At 36.5% G+C, this 18,497-nt stretch overlaps 1 protein-coding gene across 1 annotated transcript; it reads right to left on the bottom strand.

Moving 5' to 3' along the window:
* Nucleotides 1–1,164: 1,164 nt before the first annotated feature.
* LOC135624952 (uncharacterized) lies at nt 1,165–3,854 on the bottom strand. Its single transcript, XM_065129106.1, has 5 exons — nt 3,570–3,854; nt 2,231–2,372; nt 1,895–2,115; nt 1,630–1,806; nt 1,165–1,427 (listed from the first exon to the last, which is right to left on the bottom strand). The coding sequence occupies exons 1-5, from the start codon at nt 3,726–3,728 to the stop codon at nt 1,341–1,343; spliced, it is 786 nt and encodes a 261-aa protein (XP_064985178.1). The 5' UTR covers nt 3,729–3,854; the 3' UTR covers nt 1,165–1,340.
* Between the last annotated feature and the right edge of the window lie 14,643 nt (nt 3,855–18,497).

Genomic DNA, 18,497 nt, shown 5'->3' with positions numbered 1-18,497 from the left:
TGAGTGTCATGTCTCTCTCTCTCTCTCTCTCTCTCTCTCTCTCTCTCTCGCCTCCAATTCTTCCTCTACTTAATTGAGTTAGATGATGGAGACCTGTAAACAGCGGGAAGACAATACTGAAAAGAGACTAATTAAGTTGAATGCTAACATAGTAGGCACGTCAGAGAGGCACTACAAGTTTAAGACAGCTCAGGGGTCCAAAGCCACGGTATATGATGCACATGGATGGGTCATTATGGTCGCCACCCAGAGACATGGCCACTGCCATGAATACACGAACACTTGTTAAACCATGGTCCACAACTCTTAATGAGAGCCTCCTCTGCGTTCCCAGTAAGTCTAGAAGCAGTGATGAGAGTGGAAGGAACAAGTGTCTCCGTGGAGCTCTAATCACACACCAAGTTTTAACTATACGACCATGGGGACCAAGCTCTGAGCAAAGAACGTGAGGCCTGCATTATTACAGATACAGTATGTTACAACCTTCGTCCACACTTCAAGTCTGTAAGATGATAACATCTGCTGCTTTAGACGTCAACACCAAAATAACAATTTACCACTTTGAAGATACTAGCGAATAAGGGAAGGAATCGTAGAAGACAAGAATAAGCAAATGGTCGAGGAAAAGCGTATGGTGAAGGGATTTAGAATTGTCGAGCGACCACTGGAGAGATTAAATTTTATTGGCCAAAGCTCGCTCATGCGTGCAATAAATTAAACAGTTGGAATAAGAAATACTCTCACGCACAGTAAATGATGAAGTCGGATTACATACATTACATTAATAAACTTTGCATCTGGAGATACCATTATTATGTGTCCACGTGAAACCAAAAAAGGCTTAAGCTTAGCACAGGGCTTGAAAGATGGCATCGACTACTAGGTGCAAAAATGATCGAGTTGAACATTCTCAAATACATATGCAGGTCGTTGGTGGTGTTAAGCTGCTGCTGCTGCTGCTCTTTTGGTTTTGTTTCGATCATGGAGATGAGACGGAACTTCAATCAGCTATTATTAGCACAAATTAGACCAATTTATCTGCATCCGCTACCATTAGTTTTGTGGACTTAACAAGCAAGCTAGAACAATTTGGAAACCTGCTGTGTATAATAATTTAAACACAAATTGTAAATGCTTTCCTTCAGCAACAAGCCGATTCTCCTCTTTATAAATAAGCCTAAGCCTTGCACTCGTTGTAAAAATATATCTGATTGGTGATTAATTGTGGCTTATAGGAAGGCTCAATTGCTATTCTAAACAACTACTTTCAAGCTCTTCCATTGTCATACATATATATGAATATATATTGCACTCATAATTATATAATTGAAAGATTGAACCTAGAACACGTCCGGATGGAAATGACCTGGGATAGAACTAGCACCCTGTGCCTTCTGTAGATGAATCTTCAATGAATAATTGCTCATCTGCAACAAACAAGTGGTGTTTCATCATCCGATCAATCAAACAACTTAAAACTAAGCCCTAAGGCTATGCGAAGAAAGCTCACCAAGTCTCTAGTTCTTATGAAACACCAACTTACAAGTGAAACTCAGGATTAAGTCAACCCTGTATCCCTTTGGCTTAAACAGAAAACACTAAAAGGCAACGAGAGTAACTTCTAATTACCTCCAATGCCCGGACTTGCTCTTGATACTGGCCTATAACGTTCTTCAAATGTTGCACCTCCTTAACCTTCTCATCGTGATCTGAATTGCGCTCATGCTGGATGGTGACAGCCCTCTTCAGGATCTGGTTGTCTCTTAATAAACCTTGCAATTGCTCTTTCAAGGAATTGATCTCGTGCTGCTCCTCATAGCCAATCAGTTAGCAAGAAAACATCATAGACTACATGCTTCTACAATAATACAAATTTAGTATTCAGATGACTTACCTCCACAGCTGTTGTCGTCTGAGCAACAACGTTTCTTTCAAAAACTTCTAAAATCTTCATGGCACGACCACGGACATCATCCCAATCTGACGCACTCATCATTTCCTGTACAAATATATCAACCCAAGAAGATCCATTTTGGGCTTCCCTAGGCTGAGACTCTGCACTATTATTCTGAGAGACTTCGACCTTGTGTTCAGATGCCTGCGAGCTCACAACACCTGAATTGTATAATGAGATAAATGTCTGATACAAAAGAGAACAAACAAGGATTCCAATAAAATAATAGCATCATCACCAAAGTGGTAGGCATCAACTGGTGATACAGGCACTTACTTTCATGGGCATTATCACTTGATTGCAAAACTAAATTAACTCCTTCGATGCTCACAGAACCATCACCAAGACACAAAGCATGAAGACTCTTAATTGCATCATCAATTTTGTGGTCATGGGAATTCAAAACTGTTTCAACAACCTGGATGAGTAGTGGCAAAGAAAAACCTCAACAGGTTAGGTCACGAAAACCAAGATCACTAGCTCCCTAATATGAAAAGTAAGATACCATCATCAACCACTGAATGACACCTTTAATCAATGAGAAATTCTGATATCTACTAAAGTCTATCTCATCAACATATTTTCCATACAAAAATTCACTTCATAGGCAAAAGAATATTGAAAGCTTAAAATTTCCAATCGAGATTTTGACTAGTAGAGAATGTGTGTGTGTGTGTGTGTGTGTGTGTGCATGTGCATCAAATATGTAGAGCAGTGTGTACAATCTAAGAGATGTTATATATACAGGTAAGGACAAAGCTCTATTGAGACAGAAACTGCCATGCTTATCCATAACACAATCTATAGTTCAAGAATTTCTATCCCTAGTTTGTTCTCTAACTTACCCATGACTCATTAATAAATTGGAATCCAGATATCTGTGATTACCAATTAGGAAGATTTTGTTTTGATACAAAGGTTCAAAGCATTTTAGTGGTAAAGTCCTGAAAGAGAAACAATACAAGGTTCACATGGCCATGATGGTAAATGCACTATAATAACAAGAGGAAGGAAGTGCGGCTTTCCTGCATTCCATCAGTACATTACAATTTTTTTATCGCTGATAAAAATCTGTTCAAATGTGGCCAACTACTTAGATGCCGCATTATGAGCAATCAACATCCCAATTGGGACCATGCACAACCAGAAAAGTCAAATTTCATAAGCCATCGCATTGATGTCGAACCAATTGCAGCCAAGACTGATCGGTTGGCCATCTCATCATGTCAGCAAATCCAGTCCACTCAGCAGCAAAGAAGCTCAAAAACCTCATAACCACAAATCCAAAACAATTTCTCTCCTACTTTTCCATTCTCCTTGCAGATTTACTAACGAAAGATGACTGGGTAATTTCTCTTTAATGAAAATTCAATCTCCCACCTTGTTCGCAACTTTTCATCGCATGATCTGATCCGACAAATTCCATCGAATTCAACGTGTTCAGTCGCTCGCCGATGACTATGTTAGGCACCAACAATTCCTAGAATCCTATAGCGTTCACCGAGAACTAACACAGAGCTTTACAGATTGAAACCGCAGTCAAATAGGGGCGCGAACACCCAGAATGAGAAGAGAGAGAGAGAGAGAGAGAGAGAGAGAGAGAGAGCAAGGATACCTCCCGATCCATTGAAGGGAACATGCAGAGGAGTACGGAGAGCTTATCCTCAGATCCGTAGAGGGCGCAACGAGATCTCTTGGCCGACGGTGGGGACGGCGCCGGAGATCCGAAGATTTCCTCCAACCCTAGGCGCTTCCCGCAGATCCCTGCAGACATGGCAGCCGAGCCGCAGGCTCCAATTGAAGCCCCACCCAAATCCTCCTTCCCCTTCCCCTTCCCCTCCCTCTCCCCTTCCCCTTCCTCCCTTCTTCGGCGCCCACCACTTCGCTTTCTACTTGTATACCCCTTCGCTGTTTCCTCCCCGATTCCCAAATGGCAATTGCTCTCCTCTCTCGCCGCCTTTCCAATTGCGGTGTTTTGTTCCCAACAACAATACCAACAACAAACAAACTTCCCCACTCAAATAACGCCTACCCTTTCCGCTACCTCATTATGTCCATCAAGTGGGCCCCACGCAGCCTCTGTTCCTCCTGTCCCTAGGAGTGATTACGAGTAACAAGAGCAATTACATGATGAACTTCCCACCTCTTCTTGTCGGACACGCTCATTTACCAATCTCGTTGATGGATGCAGGAATATCCCCGCAGGTGGGTCCCGATGAAGGTGTCACTATGCAGCCTCTTTCCCCTCCCGGCATAAGTAGGAATTACGAGTTAAAGATAGGAAATCCATCGAGAGTCGCGTTCTAGGGTCTCAATTCTTTTCATTCATAAAATAAAAATATACAATTATCAATAAAATGATTATAGATAATTTGAAGTATATATATCTCATCGCACCTTTTGTCGAGAATACATGTGATAAGTTAGGGAGGATTCCAAACCAGTTTTCGATAGAAGTACAGAATTTAGTTGGTTTATGAAATAGAGCTCCTAGTTAACATCTATTTTAACCTGTCGTACGTGGTTTTGATAGATTATATCTTTACGATTTATTTATGTCTAAAATAATCTCTATATTTTTAAAATATAGTATATAAATCCTAAGTTTGAGTTAATAAATATTAAAATTTACTTATATATTGACTTATAATAAATCATTAATATATATATATATATATATAATTTAAGTTTTAAAAAAAGTTAAGATCCATTTTGACCTTTGTGATTTTGGTCCTGATCCGCTTAAGCCGTTATGATTTATTTGTGTTTAAAATAATTCTTATATTTTTAAAAATATAACATATAAGTTCCTCTCATCAAGTCTAAATTAACATATGTTAGAGTCTGCTTATATGATATGCTAGCTCATAATAAATCATTAATATAATGACATATATATTTTAAGTTTTAAAAAAAATCGAGACCACTATCAATCGTAGGAGGAAGCATCGTTGTGGAAGCAATCACCAACAATGGCACCGAACCGCTATTATTTAGTAGGGCATCATACGCATGTAGCTTCTCTTGCGCTGACGACGAACTTAGGAGCTTCCAGTCCTATCTTAGGTGGATGTGCATCGAGTAGTCTGACACTGGGGCACGTTGTGGTCTCTTGATCTCTTTTCCTCCTCTTGGGCGTCTTCATCCCCATTGCCTTTCACTTCATCCTCTCCTATGCCCCCACCCGTCGTGCCTATGACGTGGTGGTCTAGCTCTCCCTCACCTTTACTTTCGACGTCTCCTACCTCTACCTCTCCGCGTTCGTCAGTTACTACGGCCTCTATCGCTTCCTCTTCCTCGACAAGATGGACCTTAACCCTTTTTTAAACTTAAATTATATGTGTCATTATTGTTAGTCATAGGTGTCATACAAGCCAATCACATGTGTGATGACACGTGTGATATGGTATATATTTTTTATTATATTATTTAATATTTTATCACTTTATATGCTTATTGCATGTATATATATTATGATGTACGTGGATCTTGTTGAATTTTATATTTTAATGATTAAATCAATTGATGAGTTTATGATCTAATCTACATTTTGAATGACGTAGGACTAGCTTCGATCAAGGAGAGGTAAATTGATAAAAGCAGGAGGAATCAAACGTTAGGCCAGAGTGAACATGTTAGAAGATTGGACGTCAGGCTAGAGGATCGGTTAACGTGTTAGCAAAATGCTTCGTGCTATGAATTCGGGCATTGGGCTGAATGAGCAAACATTGCGCTAAGGAGATCGGAGTTGCGGAGGTCAATATGTCGATTGAGCAAAAGGTCGCAAAAGAGGATGATGCACCCGAAGGATTAGATGAAGCACTAATGAACCAATGACATGCCAAACAAAGATTAAAGTAGTATAGGGGGCTAATTGAGTTAGCTTTGGTGTAACCATGCTAACTCAATTAGGGGCTAATTGGGCCATAATTGGGATTGATTTAGGCTCATTGGGAGGCCCATTCAGTGACCCAAAAGTTGGGTCAAGCGGTGGATCCACCTGTGAGTTGGAAAACTCAAAAAACTCAATCTCCAAAGCTGTCAGGCGGTGGTATTGCCAGATTAGGCAGTGCTACCACTCAGTGATAATGTGTTAGGCGGTGGTACCGCCCAGTGCAGGCGGTGGTACTGCCCATACTCCGAAATCTCGAAGATTTAAATTTTGGGCTCTAAATTTGAATCCATTTGTGACTTATAAATACTTTACTCTTTCCTGCTTGGAAAAGCAAGAAAGTGAGTTGAAAAGGGGAAAAGAATCCTTGAGTAAAAATTATAATCTCTCTTGAAGAGTAGAGTCTCTTCTCCCTAGTATTTAAAAAGTTCTTTTAAAGGGAGAAGAGAGGTCTATGTCTAAAAGAGATCTCTCATGAGCCTATCGAAGGAGAATAGAGTTGTGAGAGGATAATTGGTCTTTGCCCATTGAAGGAACAATAAATTTGCACTATAGACAATCTCATGTTTTATCATTCAAGCTAGCATATATTTTATTTCTCTTTTGCAATGTGTGAGCTAACAATTTCATTTTTCTTTTATAACAGTGATTCAATCATATTGTGCGATAAACAAATCATAATTACAAAGGAGTATTGAATCATAAAAAAATCAATTTATGCATAAAATATTCCAATCATCAAGGTACATTTTCTCAAATTGTGGGTATTGAAAAATCAAGAGATAACAACTTACGATTCATTTTGAAAAATATTCACTTTGATAAAACGAGAGAATGATGATTAACAATCTTGATTTACATAAAGTTTCAAAAACATAATTATCAAAATCATAAATACTAAAAGACCATGAACAGTTCCCACAAATCTCCTTTTAAATAGAAAACAATCTTGAATCATTCAATAGAAAATTTAAATTATAATTGCAAGAAATCAAGATAAGCTCATTAAAATTCAAATCAACAAAATCATCAAAATCTCAACATTACTTTCAAGAGATTCAAAAAGATACAAACAACTTTATCAATCTCTTAGTGAAAAATTGATAAGATAAGAGAAAAATAAAATTTCTAGAAAAATACTTTTCTCTTTTTACTTGTTTCAATTCATGTGATTTGTTTCGTATAAGCAGGCTCAAGTTTTTCATATAAAAACAATACATCATGGTTTAAAATCGAAAGATTAAATCTCATAATAAAAATCATCAAGATCAATAAATCACAAAAATCATCATGTATAACTTTAAAATCTCATGCATAAAATCGTCAATCATGGTATCAAAATATTTAATATTTTTATTACATCATTATGCATCATTAAATACACAATTGCCAAGACTTACACTATTTTATATGAGCATGCATTTTTCATCAAAACATGCATCCTTTTTCAAAACCAAAAGATCCACTTTCATTATAGTAAAAGTCAATAATCCATAAATTGTATGATTCATCATACATAATTTTAAATTATAAAACCATTAAGCATGATATTAAATCTTCATTACATTATTTCATCAAGCATGATTTTATAAAATATTTTTAATCAAAATTATTTTGTTTATTTTATTAAGCATGTAATTTTTATTATCATTTTCAAAATTACTAGCATGATCCCAATTTTTGTATTTTTATTATATTTTTAAACATGTAATTTTCAAGAAAATTAATTCTAAACTAAATTTTTAAAAATGCATCGTGAAAAGTATTATGTAATTTTGAAATAAATCAAAGGGGTTTCGATTACCTCATCGTTGAAAGCGGTTAAGGCGTAGTTTGCCACATCGCCTTTGTTGATTTTCTCCTTGTCTTCAGAGGAGCTCGATTCATCCCAATCTATGTTCTTCTTCTTGCGTTCAAAGCAAGTAGTTGCGTTCTTTTTATTTTTTTTAATTTTTGTTTCATTAGCTTTTTAAATTTCTTTGTAAGTTCAAGTTTACCATCACTTGAGCTTATGCTCGAGTGGTCTTCATGTGTTCTATGTCTCAAATCCTTCCTGTTCTTTGGAAGGTGATTCTCAAGTTCTTCACGTGCATTGCACATCATTTCATAGGTCATTAATGACCCGATAAGTTCTTCGAGAGGGAAATGGTTCAAATCTTTTGATTCTTGTAAAGCCGTTACTTTTGAATCCCAAGTTTTAGAAAGTGAGCATAAAACTTTACTAATAAGTTCAAAATTTGAAAAAAATTTGCCAAGAGCTTTTAAACCATTGACGACATCCGTAAAATGGGTGTACATGTCAACAATGGTTTCACTTGGCTTCATTCGAAAAAGCTCGAAATCATGTATTAAAAAATTAATTTTTGAATATTTAACTTTGCTAGTCCCTTCATGTGTGACTTCTAATGTATGCCAAATCTCGAAAGCCATTTCGCAATTAAAAACCCGATTAAACTTGTTTTTATCTAATGTACAAAATAGGGCATTCATAGCCTTTGTATTTAGAGAAAAAACATTCTTCTCTAAATCATTCCAATCGTTCATTGGAATAGAAGACCTTCGAAAACCAAATTCGACTATGTGCCATAAATCGAGCTTCAATGAAAGCAAGAAAACTCTCATTCGAGTTTTCCAATAAGTGTAGTCTATCCTATTGAAAAAGGGAGGACGAATGAGAGAGTGAACCTTTTGAAAGTCGTAAAGAGTCATTTCTCTTGGGTGTTAAACCAACTGAGAAATCACGAGGCTCTGATACCAATTGTTAAGATCAAGAGTCGGTACTAAGAGGGGGGGGGGGTTAATTAGTGTAGCGATAAAATATCTCAGTTTAAAAATTTTCGTACGATAAAAATTGATTTCGACGTAAACTAATTTTGGAAGCTTAATAACTTAGAAGCATATGAAAGCGTAGTGACTAAGTAAAGTAGTTTGCAGTATGTAAATGGCAAGAATAAAATGCAAACCAGAGAACATAACAATTTTAGAGTGGTTCGGTCAATGTGACCTACATCCACTTTCGGTGAACTCCTCCGACGAGATCACTGGCATCCACTAGAGGCCTTCCTTCAATAGACGAAGGCCAATCATCTTATACATCCCTCTTCTCCTTTTACCGAGTTTAGGAGATAACCCTTACAAGCACTCACTTACTCCTCTCTTAAACTAGTCTAACACTTAGAAGAGGGAGAGGAGATCACATAAGATTTTAGCAGCGTTTCTTTCTTTTTAAACTCTTTGTGCTTGTATGCTTTATCCAGGGATAAGAGGGGTATTTATAAACTTCAAGTTGATTCAAACTTAGAACTTAAAACTTTCCCATCCTGGGTTCCCCGGGCACAAGCGGTACCACGGCCTAGTGTCAATCGACACTAACAATGTTCTGGGTGGTACCTGCTAGTCATAGGTGCCCAGTAAGCCAATCACGTGAGTGATGGCACATGTGACTTGATACAAAATCTTTTAGCTTATTATATTTTGGTGTATATCACTTTATAACTATTGCATAAATAAATAAATAAATAAATATATTGCATAAATAAATAAATAAATAAATATATTGCATAAATAAATAACTATTGCATAACTATTGCATCACTATATATATGTATATATATATATATATATGTATATATATATGTATATATACATATATATATATATATATATATGTATATATACATATATATATATATGTATGTATATATACATATATATATATATATACATATGTATATATACATATATGTATATATACATATATATATATATATATATGTATATATACATACATATATATATATGTATATATACATATGTATATATACATATATATATATATATATATGTATATATACATATATTTATATATACATATATATATATATATAAATATATATATATATATACATATATATATATATACATATATATATATATATATACATATATATATATATACATACATATATATATATATATATACATACATATATATATATATATACATACATATATATATATATATACATACATATATATTGTGATGTCCTTGGATTTGTGTAATGGGAATCGGATCGTGATGAGATCACGATAATGAGATCGATTCACCTTTAAACACATATCCTAAATAATCCCGGTCATAGGTTACTCGAGAGGGACATCGTGATAACCGGACAGACTGGTGTGTTATATACCCGTCCATATGATGGATGCAACTGGTCTCATAGCTGCTCGTGTAGGGACACTAGGGATACAATACAGGTGCTCATTGGAGAATGAGTTTACTGATTGATCCGCTTACGGAATGCTGGATGGTTGATGATGCCTTATTGTCAGACAACGATTCCGTAGTCCTAGTGGTATATCTGGTCCTTAGACTTAGGACACCAAGGATGTCCTATATGAGTGCTCCACTCTTTGATACCAGACTTATAGGTTTGACTATCCCAGATCTAGTACAACTGGTCATTGGGAGTGGTAGTCGACCTTACGAGGGCTATTGAGTGTTAATAGAGGATCATCCACTCTCGGCGTCATGAGAGAAATATCCTATGTGTTCTTGCTCAGAAAAATCCTTGGCCAGGGTCATTCGGGTTGAGAGAGAAAGAGTTCTCCGAGAGAATCCGATTAGAGTGAGACTCAAGTAGAAACCGTATGGGTCTGACAGCACCATGCTCGATATACGGTCTCTGTGATATTAGATGGATGAGGGACTATAGGTACACGGTAACTAAGGATAGACAGGTCCAATGAATTGGATTCCCCTGTATCGTTTGGGGACTATGGCGTAGTGGCCTAGTACGTCCATTGTCGATGAGTCAAGTGAATTATTACAGAGATAATAATTCACTGAGTTAGAAGGAGTTCTGACAGGTATGACTCACGGCCAGCTCGATATTGAGCCTAGAGGGTCACACACATATGGTAGGCATTGCGATAAGTAGAGGTTTGGATATGAGTGTTAGGATCAGAGCGGCACTAAGAGGGGGGGGGGGGGGGGGGGGGGGTGAATTAGTGCAGCGATAAAGTACGATAAACTTTTGACGATTTAAACACTTTCGAAAACTTCGTACGATAAAAGCAACGTTTCGTTTGAAACCGTTTCGATTGCGTTTTAACTTGAAGGGATACGTAAGAAGGAGACAAAGAAGTAGAGCATTAAAGTGCAAATGGTTTACAGTAATATAAATGACAATAAGTAAATGCAAACCAGAGATCACGCCGCTTTTAAAGTGGTTCGGTCAAATGACCTACATCCACTTACGAGGCCCCTCTTTGATGAGGCTCGCACCTTCCACTAGCAAATCTCTTGAAGGGGAAGGGTAAATACCCCTCTTACAACTTTTTACAAGCGGTTCACTCTCTTACAAATTTTCAGCAAGAAAGAAGGAGGTGAACACTAGCAAAGACTTTTCTAAGACTTTTCTCTCAATCAATTGCTTCTCAAAAAGTTGTTATCTCAGCTGAGATTTGAGGGGTATTTATAGGCCTCAAGAGGATTCAAATTTGGGCTCCAAAATTTGAATCCTCTTTGGTTCCCGATGCTGGCGGTGCCACCGCCTGTCAGTTTCTGACACTGACAGTGGACTGGCGGTGCCACCGCCCAGCTCTCAGGTGCTGGGCGGTGCCACCGCCAGACCCTTCGGTTCACTGGTTGGGCTTTAAATTTAGTCCAAACCAAGTCTAATTTTGGGCCCAGTTGGCCCATAACCAAGATATAGGATTATCTCTTAATCCTAATCCTAATTACAAGTGAACTACATAGCTAAAAACATCCTAAGCAAGTTTTCAACCGCGAACGTCGAGTCTTGTTCCGACGAACTTCTTCCGACGGACTCCCAACAAGCTCCCAATCTTGTAATGACTTTAACGAGTAGCCGAGCCTTCTCGGTGATCTCCGCGAACCTCCGACGATCTCTTCGGTGAACTTTCAAAAATTCCGACAAGTTCCCGATTTCTTCTCGGTTGGTTCCGGTAGCATCTCCAATGATTCTTCGGACTCTCAAACGTCCATCGAATTTGACTCCGGTATTCTTGCTTTATGTTTTCTGGTTATCGTAGTTAATCCTGCACACTTAACTCAATAATATGGATTAGATCAATTAATCCATCAATTGATTTTATCATCAAAATCCGAGATTCAATAATCTCCCCCTTTTTGATGATGACAATCAATTGATGACGGAGTTAAACATAACTCCCCCTATCTATATGCCATATTATGAGAAGATAAAAACACTTGAATTCCATCCCATTGAATTCAAGCATAAACTGATAAGTTCTAACTGCAGAACTTATCGTTGTTCTCATTAAGCATAAGTAAATACGAAACTTCGATGAAAATCATTTTCAAGTCGAATGATAAGAGACAATTTTTACTACGACAGGAGATAAAGATTTTCAACATGTATTTCATGATATAAATATAAGGCATGCTTTCAATATGATCAATCAATCTTGTGATATTCTCAAGGATTTTGCAAGGCATTTTGCAAGGCATATAAGACATTCATATCACATAAGCTTTTGCAATTCATACTATTAAAATGGTACAAGTCATCACTTTTCTCCCCCTTTGTCATCAACAAAAAGGGAATGAGACTTGAAGCACATAATTTGTGATTATAACATCAGGAATTCAGCATTGATCATACAAAAATTTTATCATTCAAAATTAAGTATGCTAAAATATTTATGCAGAGTTCATCTTAAAGGAAAATTCAGCATTCATCCATTTTATCAAATCTCTTCTTTCTATAAATAACAAAAATTGTAGATGTACAAGAAAGAGATTGTGATTAAAAAAATGTTTCAAGTAATAACTCCAATAAGTCAAGATCATAATTCAAATACAAATCCATTCAAATTCAATTCGTCAACTTGAAACTCATAATCAAGCCATCAAAATCAATTTTGAGATTCACAAAATATCATAAAATCATTAATCTTGATCAGATGGGAGCGGTGTTTGACTCAAGATAGGATAAGGTAATTTAACGTGTCATTTAGAATCGAAAGAGAAGGATCAAATTCACCAAGGAACGGAGAGAGGATGAAAAACTTTACGGAAAATCCATTCAAACAAGTTTATTCTTAGGGACAATTTAACATACCTAATTCTCTTCTAATGAATTCAAATTGGTCTTCATTCAAAGCTTTTGTAAATATATCTGCTAATTAATGCTTTGTGTCAATGAATTCTAGAACAACATTATTGTTAAGGACATGATCGCGTATGAAATGATGCCTAACGTCGATGTGCTTAGTTCTAGAGTTCTGAATTGGATTTTTAGTAAGACATATGACACTAGTATTATCACATTTTATGGGAATATTTTTAAAGTGAATTCCATAGTCTTCTAATGTATTTTTCATCCAAACAACTTGTGCACAGCATGCACTTGCAGCAATGTATTCGGCTTCCGCCGTAGATAGTGCAACTGAATTTTATTTCTTGGAAGTCTAAGAAACAAGTGCATGTCCTAAAAATTGGCATGGTCCGGATGTACTTTTTCTATCTATCCTGCATCCGCCAAAATCGGCATCTGCATAAGCTATTAAATCGAATTTTTCAGATTTTGGATACCACGATCCTAAATTTGGAGTTCCTTTAAGATACATAAATATTCTTTTAACACTTTTAAGATGAGATAATTTAGGATTTGATTGAAACCTAGTGCAAAGTCCTACACTAAACATAATATCCAGTCTAGTCGCGGTGAGGTAGAGTAGACTACCTATCATTTCCCTATATGTTTTTTGATCGAAATTTTCACTATTTTCATCCATATCTAACTTAGTCGTAGTACTCATAGGGGTGTTTATTGCTTTTGACTTATCCATGTTAAATCGTTTTAACAATTCTAATGTATATTTAGATTGGTTAAGAAATATATCATCACTAAGTTATTTGATTTGTAATCCTAAAAAGAAAGTTAATTCACCCATTAAACTCATTTCAAATTCATGACTCATACATTTGGCAAATGATTCACATAGTGATTCATCCGAAGAGCCAAAAATAATATCATCAACATAAATTTACACAATAAGAAAATTATTTTCAAAATATTTAATAAACAATGTAGTATCAACCTTGCCTTTGGTAAAATTATTTAAAATAAGAAAGGAACTAAGCCTTTCATACCAAGCTCTAGGAGCTTGTTTCAGGCCATAGAGAGCCTTAGTCAATTTGAATACATGATTGGGAAGAAGAGAATTTTTAAATCCGGGAGGTTGTTCGACATATACTTCTTCGGAAATAAAACCATTCAAGAAAGCACTTTTGACATTCATTTGAAATAGTTTAAAATTATTACTACTAGCATAGGCAAGGAGCATCCTTATGGCTTCTAATCGAGCCACGGGAGCGAAGGTTTCTTCGTAATCGATACCTTCTTCTTGATTGAAACCTTTGGCCACTAATCTAGCCTTGTTTCTAACCACGATACTATTTTCGTCTTGCTTGTTTCTAAAGACCCATTTAGTACCAATGACTAAATGGTCACTAGGTCTAGGAACAAGCTTCCATACCTTATTCCTCTCAAATTGATTTAATTCCTTTTGCATTGCAATAACCCAAAAATCATCTTTTATGGCCTCGTCAATATATTTAGGTTCGATTTGAGAAAGAAAGGCGGCGTTAGCACAAAAATTCTTGAAAGAGGAACAAGTTTGAACCCCTTTTGATGTATCTCCTATAATTAGCTCCTTTGGATGAGCATCTATATACTTCCATTCCTTGGGTAAGGAAATTTCGGAAGAAGATGCATCCAAGTTGCTATTTTGAGGAGGGGGTTCATTTAAATTCAAATTATCAAAACCAAGATCATCATCAAAATTATTTTTCTTTAAATTAGAAATTTCATTAAAAACTACATGAATAGACTCTTCTATTACTAAGGTTCTTTTGTTAAAAACCCGAAAAGTTTTAGAAACAAAAGAGTAACCAAGAAAGATGCCTTTATCGGATTTAGCATCAAATTTTCCTAAGGCATCCCTTTCATTCAAAATAAAGCATTTACAACCGAAAACTTTAAAATAGGAAATATTTAGTTTTTTATTATTTCATAATTCATAGGGAGTTTTTGATAGGGATGGTCTTATTAGGACTCTATTCATGATGTAGCAAGCCGTATTTACGGCTTCGGCTCAAAAATACTTAGGTAAACTATGTTCATTTAACATCGTTTTTGCCATTTCTTGTAGGTTTCTATTTTTTCTTTCAACTACTCCATTTTGTTGGGGATTCCTCGGAGTGGAGAAGTTGTGATCGTATCCATTAACTTCACAAAAATTTTGAAAGTCACGGTTTTGAAATTCGCCACCTTGATTACTCCGAATTGATGAAATCATGAAACCTTTTTCGTTTTGAGTAAGTTTACAAAATTTAGAGAAACACTTGAAACAATCACTTTTGTGAGCTAAGAAATAGGTCCAAGTGTATCTAGTATAGTCATCCACAATTACAAATGCATATTTGCTTCCTCCTAGACTTGTCGTGTCAATTGGTCCAAATAAGTCCAAGTGAATCAATTGTAATGGTCTAGTGGTGCTAATTTGAGTTTTTGGTTTGAAACTAGTTTTTATTTGTTTACCTAGTTGACATGCATCGCATATTTTGTCCTTAATAAACTTTATATTTGGAATTCCTTGCACTAATTCTCTAGATGAGATCTTAGATATTAGTTTCATGCTTGCATGGCCTAGTCTCCTATGCCAAAGCCAAGCATCATCATTTAAAGCGGAGAAGCACATTTCATTACTCAGTTCATCAAGGTTGATGGTGTAGATATTATTTTGTTTTAATGCAATCATAGTTATGTTATGGTTTGGTTTTTCAATAATACACACATTTGATTCAAATCTAACGATATAACATTTATCACATAATTGACTAACACTCAAGAGATTATGTTTCAATCCATCAACTAGTAAGACATCATCAATAAAAAAATTTAATTTGTTACCTATGGTTCCCTTGCTAATGATTTTGCCTTGGTTGTTGTCTCCGAATGTGATGTACTCTTCTTCTTTGCTAGTGAGCATAGAGAAATGAGATGGATCTCCAGTCATATGTCTTGAGCATCCACTATCTAGATACCATCTCTTGCTCCTACCTTGTGATAGTGTATGTTTCTACAAGAAGGGATTATTTTTAGGTACCCATTTTCTTTTGGGTGCCTTAAAAACTGATTTAACTTGTTCATCATATTGCATAGAATTGATCATGATTCCTTTAGGAACCCAAATTAGTTTGTTCAGACTAATTTTCTTGAATGGACATTTATAAGTTTTATGTCCATATTTGCAACAAAAGTTGCAATTGCTTTGGTATCGAACATGTAAGACGGGGCCTTTAATGAAGGTGGTTGGATTTTGGTGAGGACTTCTCACAAATCCGATTCCACTTCTTTTAGGAACGTGACCCTTATTTGTTAGGATCATGTTCAAAGATTTGCTACCAACCTCGAATTTCTTCAAGGTGTCCTTAAGTAGCAAGTTCTCCTTTTGGAGACATTCTAGATCAAGGCATTTTATACATGGAGCTAAACTATCATGATATTCAGTTTTTAATTTATCAATATCACAAGTGAGACTATCATGCTCCTTTCTTAGCAATTTGTATTTTCTACTAATTGTCTTACATTCATCAAATAACTCATGGAAAGTATTTAATAATTCATGATAAGGTAAATCTGCATCAATTAAATCCGTTACCTCTTCTCTGATGGCCATTAGGGCGTAATGAGCAACTTGCTCGGTGTTGGACTCCTCTTCTTCGGACGCGCTTGAATCATCCCACGTTGCCTTAAGCGCCTTCTTCTTTGATGTTCTCTTTTTGGCTTGAGGACAATCATTCTTGTAGTGTCCCGGTTTTTTACACTCATAGCAAATCACTTGGTCCTTCTTATGTTCAAATTTATTTTTTGTATTATTTTTAAGTTTGTTCTTTCTTAAATATTTTTTAAATTTTTGAGTCAAAAGTGCAATGTCATTGTCACTGTCCTCATCACTTGATGTTCCTTTCAAGTGGTCTTCTTGTGATGTGAGTGTCATATCCTTCCTGTTCTTTGGAAGGGGGTTCTCGAGCTCATCATGAGCTTGACATGTCATTTCGTAGGTCATTAGAGACCCAATAAGTTCTTCAAGAGGGAATGTTTTAAGGTCTTTAGCCTCTTGAATTGCCGTAACTTTTGGATCCCAACTTTTAGGGAGGGATCTTAAGATTTTAGTTACTAGTTCAAAGTTAGTAAAATCTTTACCAAGAGCTTTGAGTCCATTGATGACATCCGTGAACCGGGTGTACATGTCTCCGATGGACTCACTTGGTTTCATTCGGAAAAGTTCGTAAGAGTGCACAAGGATGTTGATTTTGGACTCTTTCACTCGGCTAGTGCCTTCATGAGTGACCTCAAGAGTTCTCCAAATATCAAAAGCCGAATCACAAATTGAAACACGATTAAATTCATTTTTGTCTAGTGCACAAAACAAGGCATTCATAGCCTTTGCATTTAAAGCAAAAACCTTCTTCTCCGATTCATTCCATTCGCTCATCGGAAGAGAAGATTTTTGAAATCCGTTTTCAACAATAGTCCAAAGCTCGAAATCCATGGAAATGAGGAAGATCCTCATACGAGTCTTCCAATAAGTATAATCCGACCCATTAAACAAGGGTGGACGTGTGATAGAATGACCCTCATGTATGCCGGAGTAAGCCATCTCTCTTGGGTATCACACTAAATATAAGAGTGAGCCTAGCTCTGATACCAATTGTTAGGATCGGAGCGGCACTAAGAGGGGGGGGGTGAATTAGTGCAACGATAAAGTACGATAAACTTTTGACGATTTAAACACTTTCGAAAACTTCGTACGATAAAAGCAATGTTTCGTTTGAAACCATTTCGATTGCGTTTTAACTTGAAGGGATATGTAAGAAGGAGACAAAGAAGTAGAGCATTAAAGTGCAAATGGTTTGCAGCAATATAAATGACAATAAGTAAATGCAAACCAGAGATCACGCCGATTTTAAAGTGGTTCGGTCAAATGCCCTACATCCACTTGCGAGGCCCCTCTTTGATGAGGCTCCCACCTTCCACTAGCAAATCTCTTGAAGGGGAAGGGTAAATACCCCTCTTACAATTTTTTACAAGCGGTTCACTCTCTTACAGATTTTCAGCAAGAAAGAAGGAGGTGAACACTAGCAAATTGAAAACAAGACTAGCTAAGACTTTTCTAAGACCTTTCTCTCAATCAATTGCTTCTCAAAAAGTTGTTATCTCAGCTAAGATTTGAGGGGTATTTATAAGCCTCAAGAGGATTCAAATTTTGACTCCAAAATTTGAATCCTCTTTGGTTCCCGATGCTGGCGGTGCCACCGCCTGTCAGTGGCGATGCCACCGCCTGTCAGTTTCTGACACTGATAGTGGACTAGCGGTGCCACCGCCCAGCTCTCGGGTGCTGGGCGGTGCCACCGCTAGACCCTTCGGTTCACTGGTTGGGCTTTAAATTTAGCCCAAACCAAGTCTAATTTTGGGCCCAATTGGCCCCTAACCAGGATATAGGATTATCTCTTAATCCTAATCCTAATAACAAGTGAACTACATAGCTAAAAACATCCTAAGCAAGTTTTCAACCGCGAACGTCGAGTCT

The sequence above is a fragment of the Musa acuminata genome, chromosome BXJ2-10 (assembly GCF_036884655.1).
Source record: "Musa acuminata AAA Group cultivar baxijiao chromosome BXJ2-10, Cavendish_Baxijiao_AAA, whole genome shotgun sequence".
In the NCBI taxonomy this organism is placed as follows: domain Eukaryota; kingdom Viridiplantae; phylum Streptophyta; class Magnoliopsida; order Zingiberales; family Musaceae; genus Musa; species Musa acuminata.
The sequence above is the reverse complement of the archived record's forward strand: the minus strand, read 5'-3'. Positions and strand labels throughout refer to the sequence as shown.

What these genes read in the sequence shown, in the direction of transcription:
- LOC135624952 (XM_065129106.1), bottom strand. Translation starts at nt 3,728, where the DNA reads ATGTCTGCAGGGATCTGCGGGAAGCGCCTAGGGTTGGAGGAAATCTTC. An exon ending in AGACGACAACAGCTGTGGAG is followed by an intron (nt 1,807 to 1,894) that starts GTAAGTCATCTG and finishes TATGAGGAGCAG; the next exon opens with CACGAGATCAATTCCTTGAA. An exon ending in AGCAAGTCCGGGCATTGGAG is followed by an intron (nt 1,428 to 1,629) that starts GTAATTAGAAGT and finishes TGTTTGTTGCAG; the next exon opens with ATGAGCAATTATTCATTGAA.